At 29.7% G+C, this 15,355-nt stretch overlaps 3 protein-coding genes across 4 annotated transcripts; 1 reads left to right on the top strand and 2 right to left on the bottom strand.

Annotated features, from left to right (window-relative positions):
• Window positions 1-591: 591 nt before the first annotated feature.
• Window positions 592-7,243, bottom strand: LOC118072290 (MAGUK p55 subfamily member 6-like). Of its 2 annotated transcripts, none has more exons than XM_035092016.1 (7): window positions 7,108-7,243; window positions 6,097-6,346; window positions 5,058-5,294; window positions 4,351-4,825; window positions 3,613-3,947; window positions 2,585-2,659; window positions 592-1,439 (listed from the first exon to the last, which is right to left on the bottom strand). In XM_035092016.1, exons 2-7 carry the CDS (start codon window positions 6,163-6,165, stop codon window positions 1,263-1,265), a joined length of 1,368 nt encoding a protein of 455 aa, XP_034947907.1. In that variant the 5' UTR covers window positions 6,166-6,346; window positions 7,108-7,243; the 3' UTR covers window positions 592-1,262. The 2 variants fall into 2 exon arrangements, with proteins under 2 accessions (XP_034947907.1, XP_034947908.1); XM_035092017.1 differs by having other exon boundaries at window positions 7,092-7,229.
• Window positions 7,244-10,989: 3,746 nt separating this feature from the next.
• Window positions 10,990-11,860, top strand: LSm7 (U6 snRNA-associated Sm-like protein LSm7). The gene is made up of 3 exons (XM_035092019.1): window positions 10,990-11,231; window positions 11,423-11,606; window positions 11,695-11,860. The coding sequence occupies exons 1-3, from the start codon at window positions 11,226-11,228 to the stop codon at window positions 11,832-11,834; spliced, it is 330 nt and encodes a 109-aa protein (XP_034947910.1). The 5' UTR covers window positions 10,990-11,225; the 3' UTR covers window positions 11,835-11,860.
• On the bottom strand, window positions 11,597-15,131 carry ChLD3 (Chitin and LDLR binding deacetylase 3). The gene is made up of 9 exons (XM_035092018.1): window positions 14,893-15,131; window positions 14,315-14,443; window positions 13,935-14,039; window positions 13,714-13,860; window positions 13,449-13,631; window positions 13,227-13,365; window positions 12,813-13,164; window positions 12,536-12,706; window positions 11,597-12,453 (listed from the first exon to the last, which is right to left on the bottom strand). The coding sequence occupies exons 1-9, from the start codon at window positions 14,936-14,938 to the stop codon at window positions 12,178-12,180; spliced, it is 1,548 nt and encodes a 515-aa protein (XP_034947909.1). The 5' UTR covers window positions 14,939-15,131; the 3' UTR covers window positions 11,597-12,177.
• Between the last annotated feature and the right edge of the window lie 224 nt (window positions 15,132-15,355).

Below are 15,355 nucleotides of genomic sequence, written 5' to 3' on the forward strand. Positions count from 1 at the left end.
TAAAACAGAACTTTACCGACTGGTTGTATAAAAATTATTTTTCGCCCCTAAAAAGTATTTTTTTCGAGACGGCACTGGTCTGTTAAGTGTCATGGCTGTTCAACATTTATATTCAACTCGCTACTTTTTTACAGTTTTGTGAATTTATTTTTAATTGTATCAACGTTAATTTGTTATCGAAATGTAGTGTTTGACAGCATCGATCGATTAATCATTCCCTTTTTTGAGATTAATAGGTATTTATCTCATAAAAAGTGTTGATATGTGAAAACCGTCGACGTGATGTTAATTTATATTTTTAGTGAAATATAATTTATCCCGCATTTTGCCTTGTGATGAGTTGTTTTAAATTATCAAATAAATATTTAGCTTTTAAATTCATGCATTCTTTTTATTATTTGTTCATTCCTCGATTTTTAAACTAATTTTAAATTAATTATTCTACATTAAAAAAGAAATCTTTTTCAGTCTGTAATTGCTCTTATGGCATAAGGAAAGTATTATAAATTATTGATTCAATTTATAATTAATCTATTATATTGTATTAAAATACAATAGAAATATGGTTTTTAAAATCAGAGATAAATGCAATTTCATTTAATAATATAAATGTATATTTTATAATAAATTTGTACATTGAAGTCACTTATCAAGTGACTGAGATACAAAACAGATTTATCATTACAATTTTCCGAGTTTTTATAACAATATATCACCAAGTAGCACACGGAACAGATTTAACAGCTAATTTAGTGTTTAATTTACCATAATTACTTTTATATCTTTTCCATCTTCTATTAGAGTTACCATTGTTTTATTATCAGTACAATAATATTGTTAATTCGATACATAACGAGGTAGTTAATAAGCTTAGTTGATTCATAAAAAAATGTACAAAAAAATAAATCCAAGCAAATATAGAACACCAAAATGCTTATTGCATCGTAAATTAATTTCTTACGGAAAATAAGAACAATGTTTCTCTAATGTTAATCCTTAAATTCAAATGGACGGCTCATCAGAATACGTTTTATTTATATTTAATGATTACTAATTATTTAATATCATTAACCTAATTTCTGTCGTTTCTAATAAACGATAAAAAATCAGTCTGTTAAAATTATTTGATTTTTCAGTAAATTTTGGTGGATTAAAATACAACAACTTTGATAAAATTTGATGATAAAATTAACCAATTCAAAATATTCTCGAGATTCATACATGATTGATAAATAACATGTCAGAACAAATAATTTTTCTGTTTAATAAATCCAATTAACAGGTACCCATTGATGTTCAGTAGCAAGAGCATCTAATGCTGCTACAACTTGTCTGAATGTATCGTCAAAATCTTCATTTACTATTACCATGTCAATGTATTTTTCATAAGCTCGTTGTAAAGCTGCGGACTCTTCTAAAGTTGATCGTAAATCATCTTCCTGAAAAAATAAAAATTGTGTGAATAAAGAAAATATAAGTAGAAAATTTTTTTTTTTTTTTTTATTCTACAATTGACAATATTATCAATGAATTCAAAAGGAATAGATATTCAGTATGTATTTGATAATAATCAAATACAATAGTTATCAATGATTTGAAGACACACTGAATAGATTTCGAACAAATCATTGTGGATCTTATCTACTTGTAAAACTACATAATCCAGTCGGGACATTGAAGTAAAAAAATCAGGATTTTCCAGGATGATTAAAAATATCAGGAATTATTTCTAGATTTGGTAAAAATAATTATTTATGTATAAAATAGCACTCATATTCTACGGTAAAGGATAAGATAGCTAAATGAACGGTTTTTATCACAGTTTTTGTGACTATTTTGTAAACAGTAGGTGATACGAAAAAAAAGTTTTTCACAAAAATTGAAAATCTTTACATTTTACATAAAAAAGGGTAATTATTTAGAATTGGGACTCCAGGCAAAAATCGCTCTAAAAAATTTTAATCGTACATTTTTAATCTCTAAAATTGTTAATCGTACATTGCAGAACGTACCAAAAAGAGGCAAGGGGGTGAGGGAGAGATGTTAAAAGGACATAAATATTTTCAAAAATTACAAAAGTATTTATGCCCTTTAACGTACCTTCCATCCTCTTCGGCACTTTATTATTCGAATTCAAGCTATACCTATATTATATCTAAAAATCCTTTTTTTTTCGATGGAACCTCATGAAACATGTCTCCCCCACCTTCAATTGTCTAATTCTACCTAAGAAAATAGTTTCCAGGTGGTGAAAAATTCTTTTGGGGGATTTTTGCCTGAATCCCCAATTCTAAATAATTACCTAAAAAAGTTTCTTAGACTTTATTTGCTATTTCTAAAAGTTTAGCTGTAAATAGATGATGAAAATAAAAATACCCAAAATTAAAATTTTTTATTATTATTAGAATTTTACTCGCGATGAAATAAATGTTTTCACTATTGTTCATTATTTTTAACAATTTAATGAAGAATTTCTAATATCTTTCACCATAAGATATATAAATAATTTTTGTCTCAGACAATTCAATAAAATATTTCAAATACAAAGTAATCTATAAGATAATGTAAACGTGCAAATACAAACCTCATATAATGATGCAAGCGATTCTAAGGTCCTAGCACGTCTTGAACTGTATCTTATGGAGCTTTGGCGATCAAACTACCAGAAATCAATATCAAACATATACAAAATTAATTTTCAAATAGCATAGCAAAATTTTAAAAATATATGTGTAACATAAGCATGCAAAAGTTCAATATACTAACATATTAATGCTTAACTTAATTTAATTTTCATCATTAAAATTCATACTCGACAAGTTTTTAGTTATTCGAGTATTAACTTTCATTAATAAAATGTAAAATAGGTAATAACTTAGAAGAAAAATATATATATGTATATATATATACATAGAAGTATATGGACCTTTCAGCGCTAATTTTTTTCAAATAAATAGATAGAATAAAGGAATACTTACAGAAAAAGATTTACGCAACAACGATCTGTCGAATGAAACAAGATGAAGACAATTGGTTGAAAAATAGAGAAAATTAAGAATAAAGAAGATTAAAAATTTAAAGCGGTTTGACAAATTATGATCAGCCGTATGTAAATAAGTAAAAAAAATTAAAGATACAACAAACTATCGTCTAAACCGCTTTAAATTTTTAATCTCCTTTACTCTTCAACCAATCATCCTCATCTGATTTCATTCCATAAATTGATATTACGCGAATTTTTTTCAGTAGGTATTCCTTTATTTTATCTATTTATTAGACGAAAATTAGTGCGGGAAGGTCGATTATATATTTATATATATAATTTTCTGCTCGAGACACCTTAATGATGTCATGGAAAAGTGAAATTATTGAGTATTTTCCACACTAATGAGGTGAACAGAACACTAAAATTATGAATTATTACAAATATATCTTGTAACAATATCTTTAAATGCTTTATAAAATGATTTGAATAACTTTCTACAATGTCGAGCATGAATAAATATTGAACAACTATTTGAGTACTAATCTGTTGAAATAATACTTCATTTCAGAAATTTAGTAAATAAAGCACAATTTACAAGAATAAAATACCAGATATCAATAAATTACCGTTAGATTGCGACTGCTGGCACCCGTAGATCTTCCAACATCATAAAGAACCTTTAGATGCTCCATTCCAGGTGCGGCGATAAAAATGACATAAGGCATGAGCTCGGTACTGTTATGTAAAGTCTTGAGAGCGCCTGGACTACAATCTAGGACACACATTTTTCCAGCACGAATCAACTCCCTGATAGAATCTAATTTTGTTCCGTACAGATGATCACCATGTTCACCGAATTCCAAATATCGATGTTGTCTTATATCATCTTCCATTGTTTCTCGATCAGTAAACCAATAGCTTTTACCATTTTCTTCGAGTACTCTTGGTGGCCTTGATGTATCTATCGAAATTTGACGTCAACATTTATTTTATTCAACGTTTAAGAAAAGAAACGAATAGTTTTAAAGATACAAATTGTACATTAAGTAATCAATCGATATTAATCGAATCGATGCGTCTTATCGAGATTTTTTTTTAAACAGATTTTACTATTTTTATTTTTTCACATCTAATAAGCAATTGTATAATAATCAATATATAATTTATATAACAATTGATATAGGTCTAATCGATTATCAAAAAGTTATGCAACTTTGACATTTTTTATAATAAAAGTTTGAAAAATTAAAATCGATGTTTCAAAATATCGATAAACCACAATTCATTAATTTTTTTCGCGATTGTGAACAATAAATTATTGTAATTCGATTGCGACTTTTAATCGTATAAAATTTTATACTTACAAGGAACAATGGTTCCAAACTTTTCAGGATCACTATTAATAAGTCGATTTTTTAGCGTCCGTCGTCCCACACCTCTCGGCCCAACCAAAGCTAAAGTCTTACGTCTAAATGGTGGCATTCTTGCAACTTCTTCATATAATGAAAGTTCCGCACTATCGAATTCTCCATTCGCTTTCGATTCATACATTTTTCTTTTCTTTTTTCGTGAAACCCGAGTTCCACATATTCCAATTTTGTGAACAAAATCGGCTTCGGGTGGTACGAAAGCTTTTCTCCGTTCCTCAAGTTCTAACGAAGGAATTAATCCTGGTGAACTTAAACCTTCACCTTCGACTTTTCGAGCTTGCCACCAATTTGGATCTGCTTGGTCGACTATCTGAAGAATGTCCCCTTTTTGGAAAGGAAGGCCAATTTCTCGACAAGGCAAAAGTGTATCATCTGTTGGATTGTAGTCGAAGAGTGCTCTCATATAACACTAGAAAAAAAAATGACATGATTCTCTTAAGTGAATAATCAATATTCAAAGAACAACTTAAGAACGTTCAATTAGTCGAATTAGAATTAAAAAATTATTGATTATTGAACAATTAACAATAAAATTATTTATTGTAAAACTTTAAAGTTGTCATTTTATTTTTATAAATGGATCAAAAATTAAAATTTTGAAACTACTGTATATTGTTAATAAATCAACTCTTTTTACTTACTGTTGTTTTGATGGGCTTTTTACTATCATTGGAGATACCAGATGCAACTTTTAATGTAAGATTTTCTTTAGCTGCTTGAATTTCTTGTTGAAGTTGATCTGGAGAACGAACCGACTTTCCATTGACTTCCATAATCACTTCACCAGATTTCAGAAGACCTTGACGAGACACGAAGCTGCCTCCAAGTATCCTTGCAATGATGAGATTACCAGACTCATCAATTTGAACAGTTAAACCCTGAAAAATTATTTTTTACTTAATTTAACTTTATTAAAAATTTTCTATTAAATAATAGTCAAACTGAAGCTGAAACATGGTCATAAAAAAGTGCTTTAATCGTGGGGTAAGACAGAAGACTATAGAGACTAACAAATTGACCTAAACCCAGTTTATTCAGATTATTTCAGAAACTATGGAAGATATGGAAAAAAATTTCAAATAAAAGTTGTATAGCCTGCAATTTTACATAAAAATAGCCATTACTCTTTAATCCCAATCTCGCATGGTTTAGTCACAAAACGACAATAAAGATGACAGAATGCATTTTTCAACATTTCTCATCTTTATTATCATTTCGTAGCTAAAGTAAGTGAGATACAGATTAAAGCGTAATTATCTGTTTGATGAAATATTTAAAATCGGATCTTTATTTTTTATCCAAAACTTTTTTTCCGTATCTTTTAGAGTTTAACTGTAAGATATGAAAAAATGGAAGAAAACGTTTAATATAGAAAAACGCTGTTCTACCTTTGATGCCATTTTACAGCTAATGAACAATAACAGATAGATATAAAGGTCTTCGAAATTTTTTGTATAAAATTTTTTTTTGTATCTTTTATAGTTTATGAAATAATCACAAAAAACTGAAACTAACATTAATTTTTTGAGTTATCTTATCCCTTTTCTGGGATTGGGATAATATTTTGATGATCACTAATTACTTTCAAAATTATTCCTAAAATTTTTAATCATGTGGAAAAATCCGAATTTCCTAGTTCCAATGAATGATCTAATATGCATGTAAATTAACTAAACGCACCAAAGGTTCATTCGCTTGTCGCCTGAGTCCAACAACTCGCACCGTTTGTGTTCTTTCATCACTCGGCATTGTTGATAAAAATGTACAAGTCTTTGCTGGAGTTTTACGACCTTCAAGTACTGCGTTATGCGTTTCCAACGGTGCTTTTAAGTGTGAACTCTAATGTGTGTGTTTTCTCATCCGTTAGGTCATAAACCTCAAAATGAATTGGATCTACCAATTTCGGTGGCTCTTCTAGTCTCTCTTGAAGCTGAAAAAAAAACAAATTACACAAATGAGTTAAAAGTTTTGTTTTATGTCTAAGGATCGATATATATAATAATAATCCTAATTGTTTTGGAGTCATAAAAAACGAGGTCACTGACGGTTCTAGTCTTCTTTTAATATCATTCTTAGTCATCGCTTTCAAATATTTCGTAATAACGTTTCAATGCTTTTCTTTATTTTTTTCTACCTCAACCGTTGAATTTGAAAGAATGAAATACATTCAAAATTTCTAACAATAATAAAGAACTGCAATGAAAGTAAATTGTTTCCATGAGTAAAATTTTTGCAAATATTATTTTTTAGATCGCTAAATCACTTCTTAAAAATTACGATAGTTTCAATCAAAAAACTAATTCTTATAATATGATTTTATGATATATTATATTATATTGGTCGTTGCTTTTGAAACTTTTTTAACTGAAAAAAAATATATCAAACATTAGATGATACATAAGACAGTAAAATGATGAAAATTTAAACTCTCAATACTCTTAAAAATGAAGGCTTGAATCTCTTGGTATTTTTTCATACGAAAACAATGATAAAATAAAATAATCATCCAATAATTTGCTGTTTTAGTTTATAAAAAATATATTTATAGCACTTGCGTGTCAGTTGGACACACCCACATATGTACAGTATTTTCATGTAACACACATTGAGACTTAAAGAAAAGTTTTTTCCAAAAATAATCCAAAGATGACTACGAAATTGATTTGACAACGTACTTTACTTAGAACTCACATGTTTCAGAAGTCAATTTGGCTTGCATTTGAGCAAAAAAACCATTAAAAGTAGACTTGAAGTAGTTAATGAAAGTCACAAAACATCACGAAGACTCACAAAGCCGCGCCTAACTACCTCTTCTCTTTCATTCTACGATTTCCCGTAGTCAGTGGCTTTTGAGAACAGGTGGGGGATCGTAGCGCGCTCGTGGTATGCAACAATCAGTTATATTAAAGCCAGTACCGTGTCTAGATTATCGGGAGCCTTTTTTGGGGAGACTACGGTTTCCGTGGCACCGCGATTTTTTTTTCATTCGCAAAATTGTTGTAACTTGGTACAATATACTTGCAGGGTGATTTTTTCTCACGAAGCGGTGCGGCCGAAGACCGTTACCGGAGAGAACTTTCTAATTCTGTAGTCCAAAATTATATCCATGTATAAGCCCATATGAACCCGAAATTTAAAGTATCAATATCTCGAAAACTAAGTGAGATATAAAAAAAATCTATTCTTCATTTTCGTCTTATTGTGGACTGTTCTATCGAAATTCATTGTCATTTCGTGGCGCCACGGAAACCGTAGTAGTGCCTTATCAATTAATTTTGTATGGCTTATTTGGAAAATGAAAATATCAACTAAAAAATAGAATAAAATTATCAAATAAAATATTAATTGGTAATCGCGGAAATTACAAACTCAAATTAAATTATTATTTTATGAATTTTTTGAAGATTGAATTGAGTATTTTTTTTTGCTGAAAAAATTTATAATTAATCCTATTTTCTAAACATGTTTATGGTGAAATATATAAAGAAAATTTCTCTATACTTTTTAAAGAATTTTAATAATGATTAATTTTTCCCTTTCTCTCACACGTTATTCCTCTTTATTGTTCTCATGTTCGCAATAAGTAACAATACACACATGGGTTTTTTTATGTTGTTATTTTTCTATTGGAAAAGTGAAAAAATTTATTCATTTCATCAAGATATCTTGTAATTTCAAAAAAATAGATTATTAGCAACATGATTAAGTTAATTATATGTACTATTCATAAAATTATTTTGTAAACTATGGAAGATACAAAAAAAAATTTGAATAAAAATTAGAGATCTTGACGTCATCTGGTGAACTTTATTAACATTAGAAAATGTTTAATAAACAAAAAAAATGCTTATGAATAGCCTTTTCATAAACACCTACATGTATAAAAAAAAATTTCAAGTCTATTTCTACATCCATGAAATATAATTAATTCATTTAGCATATATTCCAACAATACTATATAAAAATAATGATTTATATACAGAATCGATTATTTATTTCGAATAAGAGCAACTTGGTTAATTCAAATCCTCTTTTACTTCCATTCTTACTTCAGCAAGAAGAGCCAAACTGCCGGGATATTGGTAGTACTTTTTTGTTCCTTTTATAAGAAACATCAGCAAAGTTTTGCCCTATCGTACTTTTCATTAGCCCCATGCCAACTTCTTTAGCCTTCCAACAATTGATGCTATCATCATCACAAATTCTTGTAGACAACGACATAATTTCACTATTTAATGGGAAGGGGGAAGGGGAAGGGTCCCAAGAACCATTCCAATAATTTTTTAGTATGCTTTTCGGGTGCTTTCCATTTAGGAACACAACTCGAGACTGTTTCGAGTTGTTTTACACATTGTGTTGTTTTGTGTCTAATTTGTCTGTATCTGGTTATTATGTATAATTGTGTCTTTGATTGGAACGGTCGAGTGGGACACAAAGCTACACAACTCGAAACAGTGTCGAGTTGTGTTTTTAAATTGAAAGCACCCTTCATTCAGAGCAGTTGACGAATCTCTGAAATCTTTATTCTGTTCACTGCTTGCATCTTGAACCTCTGTGAACGATTCTAAAGCATCACATGCGTGCATCAAAGTGGGCATTGCGTCATATCGGTCCAAATGGCACTCCAAAATTTATTTGTTCTTTTTGCTCATGTGGTTTTCTAAATTTATCATATCTTGAAGGTATAGAATAGATGAGCAGATTTAGCGTATAAATTATGTCCAGAACTATGGAAATGTGGTAACATGTGTTGAATGCACGATAAATGAGTCTCCCAATCACCCATTCTTTCTACCATAATAAATGTTTTTGCCAACGAAACTAAGTTGATATATTGGATCCAAAGCTTTGCTGTAGGGCCATTATTTTCATCAATACTTTCAATGTGTAACTTTAGTTTATTCTCAATTTCCAAACAAATTGGTGAAGAACAGAGTGATAGTAAAGTTAGTCGATCAGATGTTTCTTCAGATCGCAGGGATTCAACGAATCGCAAATATGTATTTTCTTTTTTCCGGGATTTTACTGAAGATTGAAGTAAACATGCGATTTCTTCTCGTTCTGTATCTGTGATGCATGATTCGTCTAATAAAATTTGCAACAATGCAGATTGAGTTAGCATATGAGCTCTCAGTGCTCTGCTATAATACTGTTCTGTCATCATATTGTCTATCTATTGCTTTGCATATACCTCAGTTGACGACCATGCTTCTTTTAGACCACTTCCCTATATCATGTATCCTATAGAACCCAAAAAGGACATTAATAAATGAAATCCTCCTAGTTTCACTACAACGTTTTCAGTATTTATAACTGAATCGTTACTTATACTGTTGGAGTTTTTATTATTTTCAATGATGGTGACAACGATATTTCTGGCTTTAATGTACAGAGGTTGATCAAAAGTTACAAATGTAGTACCTTAAGGTACGATAATTGACGTACTTTTTGTACTTCTTTGATTGCAAAAGTAAGAGCTGGAAAGATAGAATCATCATCCGAAGACTTCACATGGATAAATGGTAAAAATCTGTCTGTTGATTGCTGATATTTGTTTTTTGATGTATGTAGTTCCATGAATCGATTCCATTCTGGTAAATTTTCGATTTTAAGTAATTTTCCAGTTACCCAAATAATTTCAGAGGGAAGTAATTAAACATAACGAGACTCGGGTGGATCTAGTACATCTAAATCTAATAGAGTAATGTTAGCTAGACCCTTCGGGTCAAAATTTTCAAATTTCTCAACAGGAACACTTCCTTTTACAGCCCATTTTTCTTCTTCTGGAATTTTTTTTAGGCGAGTTACAGCCTGATCAGGAGGAACAGATAATTTTGGAGTAATACATTCAATACCTCCAGTATAGTGGGAAGTATTTTTGCCATCAATCGTGTGAATATCGTAATCAGCATAGTAGCTGAAACTTATAATAAAGTTTCATGATAACTTTCTCTAAAGCCTAATTTCGATAAAATATTTATCAACAATTCAGATTCAAATTTTCGATGTACATAAGTAGATAAAGTAAGGAGAAGAAATGAAATGAACAATTTTGAACGTGTAGCTATTATAATAGCATGAGCAATACTAGTGATTTTAGTTACTGAATTAGCTGAATTCCTTTTACGTTTTGATATAATTTGTTCTAACAGTGATTTCAGAGATTTCGGTATCATATTATCGACGTTATTTAAAAAATTAGCAGCCGCTGGATAAGTACTATTGTTGAACGCCTTTGCACCAATCTTGTCATCATTATCTCGATCATAGTGTCATCTTTATTTATTATTAATTAATTGATATTTATAAGGATATACTATTATTTATCATTGTCAGTATTATAACATCATGATATTTAATTTATTTCATAATTGGCGCCTCAATAATCTGTATATTTTGTTTACCAACTTATTTTTTTAATATACTATAGCAACCTCACAACGTACCAACTTTATAATAAAAAAATCGTATATTTGAGAGAAATAAGTGTATTTTCTTCAATCTTGTATATGGGGGCATATCCAATTATTAATTATTTAAAATAATTAATATCGAAAGACAATAGTATCTCTAATCTATTCTTGAAGTAAATTAATGTGGTATCCCGAAGTTTTTATGACATGTTTAAGTCATTATAACAAAGATATTGCAATTTTAAAGTACATAACCTTAACAGACTGTGATTCAAGCAGAATAGAGACACGGTAGTGTAAGTGCCTTCGTCACCGCTATTTAAACTTGGCGCACGAGACACTACTGAAGTAAACGTATCTCCTGCTAAAAAGAGTTTATTTGTATAATTTTAAACAATGTCAGTAAGTGTAATTATAAACATATTTAAAACGTTTTAAATTATTACGAAACAAAAATTTTTTATCAAGAATCTAAAAAATAACTGAATCATTTTGTACAGTAAAATACGAAAAAATTAAAAATTCCATAAACTAACCTTAAAGTCATAATATGATGTTAATGTTTTGATGAATATAAATTAATATTTTTTTAGCAACAAAATGCCCATGGAGATCATAAAGAAAAGAAAAGGAAGGAGAGTATTTTAGATTTATCAAAATATCTAGAAAAAAATATTAGAGTAAAATTTGCTGGTGGTAGGGAAGCTGCTGGAATTCTTAAAGGATATGATCCTTTACTTAATTTAGTACTTGATAACACAACAGAATATTTACGAGGTACTTTTATTGATAATCATTCATATAAAATAACTTTAGTACATCTTTAAATTAATTATAACTAATTATTGAAACTATTCATTTGTAGATCCTGATGATCCGTATAAACTCAATCAAGACACCAGAATGTTAGGACTTGTTGTATGCAGAGGTACATCCGTCGTATTAATATGTCCTGTAGATGGTATGGAATCCATTCAAAATCCATTTATACCTCACGAAGGTTGACTTTATTTACTTATCAAGTCAAACGTATTCATAAATTTTTTACTCCTTAATTCTGGGTAGCAAACTAATGTAAATTATCCCTATTATCAATATTTTCTATACGTTAACATACAGATAATTTTTTTTTACATAATTTTGATTTTTTTTTTTGGAAAAAAAATAAATATATTTTTGTTACCTATGAATGAACTTCAGTCTCATAACTACGCTGAAAGCTTTCGTAAATATAAAATAAACTACAAAGGATAGATTAGAAAAATAATATTCAATTAAAAAAATAACAAGCTATCAAAATAAAATAAAATCATGATAATTTAACTATATCAATATATAGAAGAATTAATTATTCATTACCAAATTCATTTCTTAACCATGGGTATTCCTTTGGACAATCGAAACATGTATTTAAATACCTGTATGATTTTAAAACACGACTGGGAAGCTTACAAGTGCTGGGAAATTCACAGGCTATTTCATGGGGTTTAAATTGTCTACGACATTGCCACGGTTCAAAAGCTGTTAGATCTAATGCAGAAGTAGGTCTTCTCATCCACTCAATAATTTGATTATTTGTTACAAAATAGACATCCGGTAAGTGTCGTAAATCGTCAACAAATTTCTAAAAATAAATAAACATTGATTATTCTCAATAATATATCAATAATAAAAAATAAATTGGAAATTAATAAAAAAAAACTTACACCAAACGCGTAGGCATTAGTTGGATTTCGAAACCATGCTGGATTAAAATGCAGGCCAAGTGGTGCACGATTACTCAGATAGTGTCTTTTAAAATTTAACATAAGCATTTTGTAAGTTTCTTCTCCTGATAAACTTAATGGACAATCTTCTATCATCCCGCAGGTATATTCCTTCACATAAAAAAGGTTTTTACCATTAAGAAAGATGTAGATAGTAAAAAATTTTTAGAATTATAAACATAAAGATAACTAATTAATGAGTATTATCATATCGTACTCCTGCAAGTAATTGATTTAGTGGCAATTCCCAAAGTCCTCGATAAGATCTTGTTGGGCAAAGTTGACCAGTTCCAACACACGAATGAGGAGGACGATAATCTAAAGTGTATGGCCAAATTGGTGGGTCAGCAAAAGGTGCGACCATAGATGAGTCGTAAAGAAAACCAAATTCTGACATCATTAAAAACTGACGGTTCCAACCAACTCGTAAAAATGGTGCTCTTAATCCTTTTATATCTTCTATTCTGACTCCCCCGTATCTATTGATGATGTTTGCTACTCCAACCATCTCATCGAACCAATCCTCGATTGTAGCATTTTTTGACCACCATTCTTCTGGTCCTCGATGCCTATTTTTTACATTAATTTTTTTTAGTAAGAGTTAAGTAAAAAAAAAATTTGTTTTTCATACGTTACTGAATGGGCAGCAATTTCATGTCCTGCATTCCAAAGATACTGAACATCCCTATAATTAGTATATTGATGACTCACGAAAAATGTCGCCCGAATTGGACATCCGTTCGGATTTTTTCTTTCGTCATTGAAAAATTCTATAATTGTGAAATAGAAGTTTTAAATTATAGCGTTGTTTGATTTATCGGTAAAAAAAAGTTTAAATGATTAAGAAACTCACTATAATAAAAATCAAAGTTTTCAGCATTAACAGCATCATTAAAAGTAATTGCTATCATTTGTGGTACTTCAGATGCTGTTAAATTTCCTGGAATTCGTTTACCATCCTCTGAGCACCAACAGTTTGGTAACTGGCATTTTTCTGGATCACAAAACCTTGCAGAATTTCCATCGTGCTTTCCATCTTAACAAATAAGAAAATGTTAACTTACTGATTGATTAGTTTGATCATAAATACCCAATTATTATGTCTATTCACTACTCACCACACCATCCTTCATCAGATCCATCAGGACAATCAATACTTCCATCACAAAAGTAAGCATTTGGAAGACAAGTACCATCTCCACATGCCAAAGTATTATCATCCTGACAATCTCCATTCTCTAATAACGGCTTTGGTGTTGGTTGTTCTGTTAAATACTTTTAACAATTAATTTTTAAAATTTTTATGACCAAATGACTTTACGAATTTTCATGCTCTTACCAGATGTCACATCGCAATTGTCTACATTTGCTTTGAAATCACATATTTGCCTGGAGACATCGAAAAGAAGACCATCCGAGCATTTAAACTCAAATACCTCATTGTCTGTAAATGAGATTGCGTCAAATTGTTGAATAATAACGTGAATGAGAAAGTCTTTCGAAAACAATCATGAGAGTCTTTATCTAGACTAATTAAATCAGTGATCAAACTAAATAAGTCATAATAACAAACAATACTATTGTGAAATAGTAATTAGAATTACATTTAAAATTATTATTAAATGATTTTTTCAATTGATTATGCATTAGAAACATTAGAAAATAGAATAAATTTGAATTTTCAAGATAACTGAGTGAATAAAAAGCCAAGATGAATACCTAAACATAAATAATACTTGGCACATTCACTTGGAGACCAAACATTATGAGTTGGTGTGTTTGGATTTCTATAAAACTTGCTGTCCTCGATGCAGGGAATATCAGATGACCCTTCTGTCATCCAAAATACTGTAAGAAGTAGTAGAAAGTTAAATGAATCAGAAAATCTTTTCCATTCTCTTAGTAATGTTAAGTATTACTTTTAAAAAAAACATAAAATACGCGCGAAACTACAGTTTAACACTCTGAATACTTTCACCGGAGTTTTTATCCGATCAGTACTAGTTTAAGGAATTTTGCAAAAAATACTAGCATTGGTAATAATAATAATTTCAAAACAATAAAGTTATTTATTATAGCATGCAATGATTCCTTAATATGTATACACTACTTTACATTTTCTCTTGTAAGAGAGGAAGTGAAACTTCCGGTAATGCCGGGCCTTTCCCTTGTTACAAATTTCAAATTAAACGATAATAATGATGACAATCAATTAGTCAATGCAAATATGTCTTTATAATTTATTCTAATTAAGACTAAATAGAAATTGTCGATAAAAGGGTAAAGGATGATCTTACCAGTTGAAAAGAGGAGCACCAAGTGCAACATCCTTGGTCTCCTCATGATGTTAAAGTGTCTGTCAAAGAGATTGTGTTCGTCTCTGGTGGCTCACACTTTCAAACTGATACCTCCTCCCACTGAAAGAACAACTTATACGTATGATGAGTATGGTAGCCGGTTTCTGTTCGGCTTCCTTCGTTCAATCTTTCCCCCTAAGTAAAGTAATTTCACTTATAGCCTATTGGAGAAATGTGGATCATCGACATTACATATCCAAGGCTTCATCGATAGTTATCAAGCTTAACGACCTAGTCTTTGCAAATTTAAATTGATGGTGAAAGTGATCTCTTACTTATTTTACTCTTGATTTTGTCACTTATAACATGTTGATATGAAAATATTTAATAAAAAGTCAATTGTTTCATTGAAACTTAAAAAAATTTTAATCGATTGTAATTACTTTTTTTATTGAAAAAAGAC

The sequence above is a fragment of the Chelonus insularis genome, unplaced genomic scaffold (genome assembly GCF_013357705.1).
Source record: "Chelonus insularis isolate UGA/USDA-ARS -01 unplaced genomic scaffold, ASM1335770v1 contig_91_pilon, whole genome shotgun sequence".
NCBI lineage: Eukaryota > Metazoa > Arthropoda > Insecta > Hymenoptera > Braconidae > Chelonus > Chelonus insularis.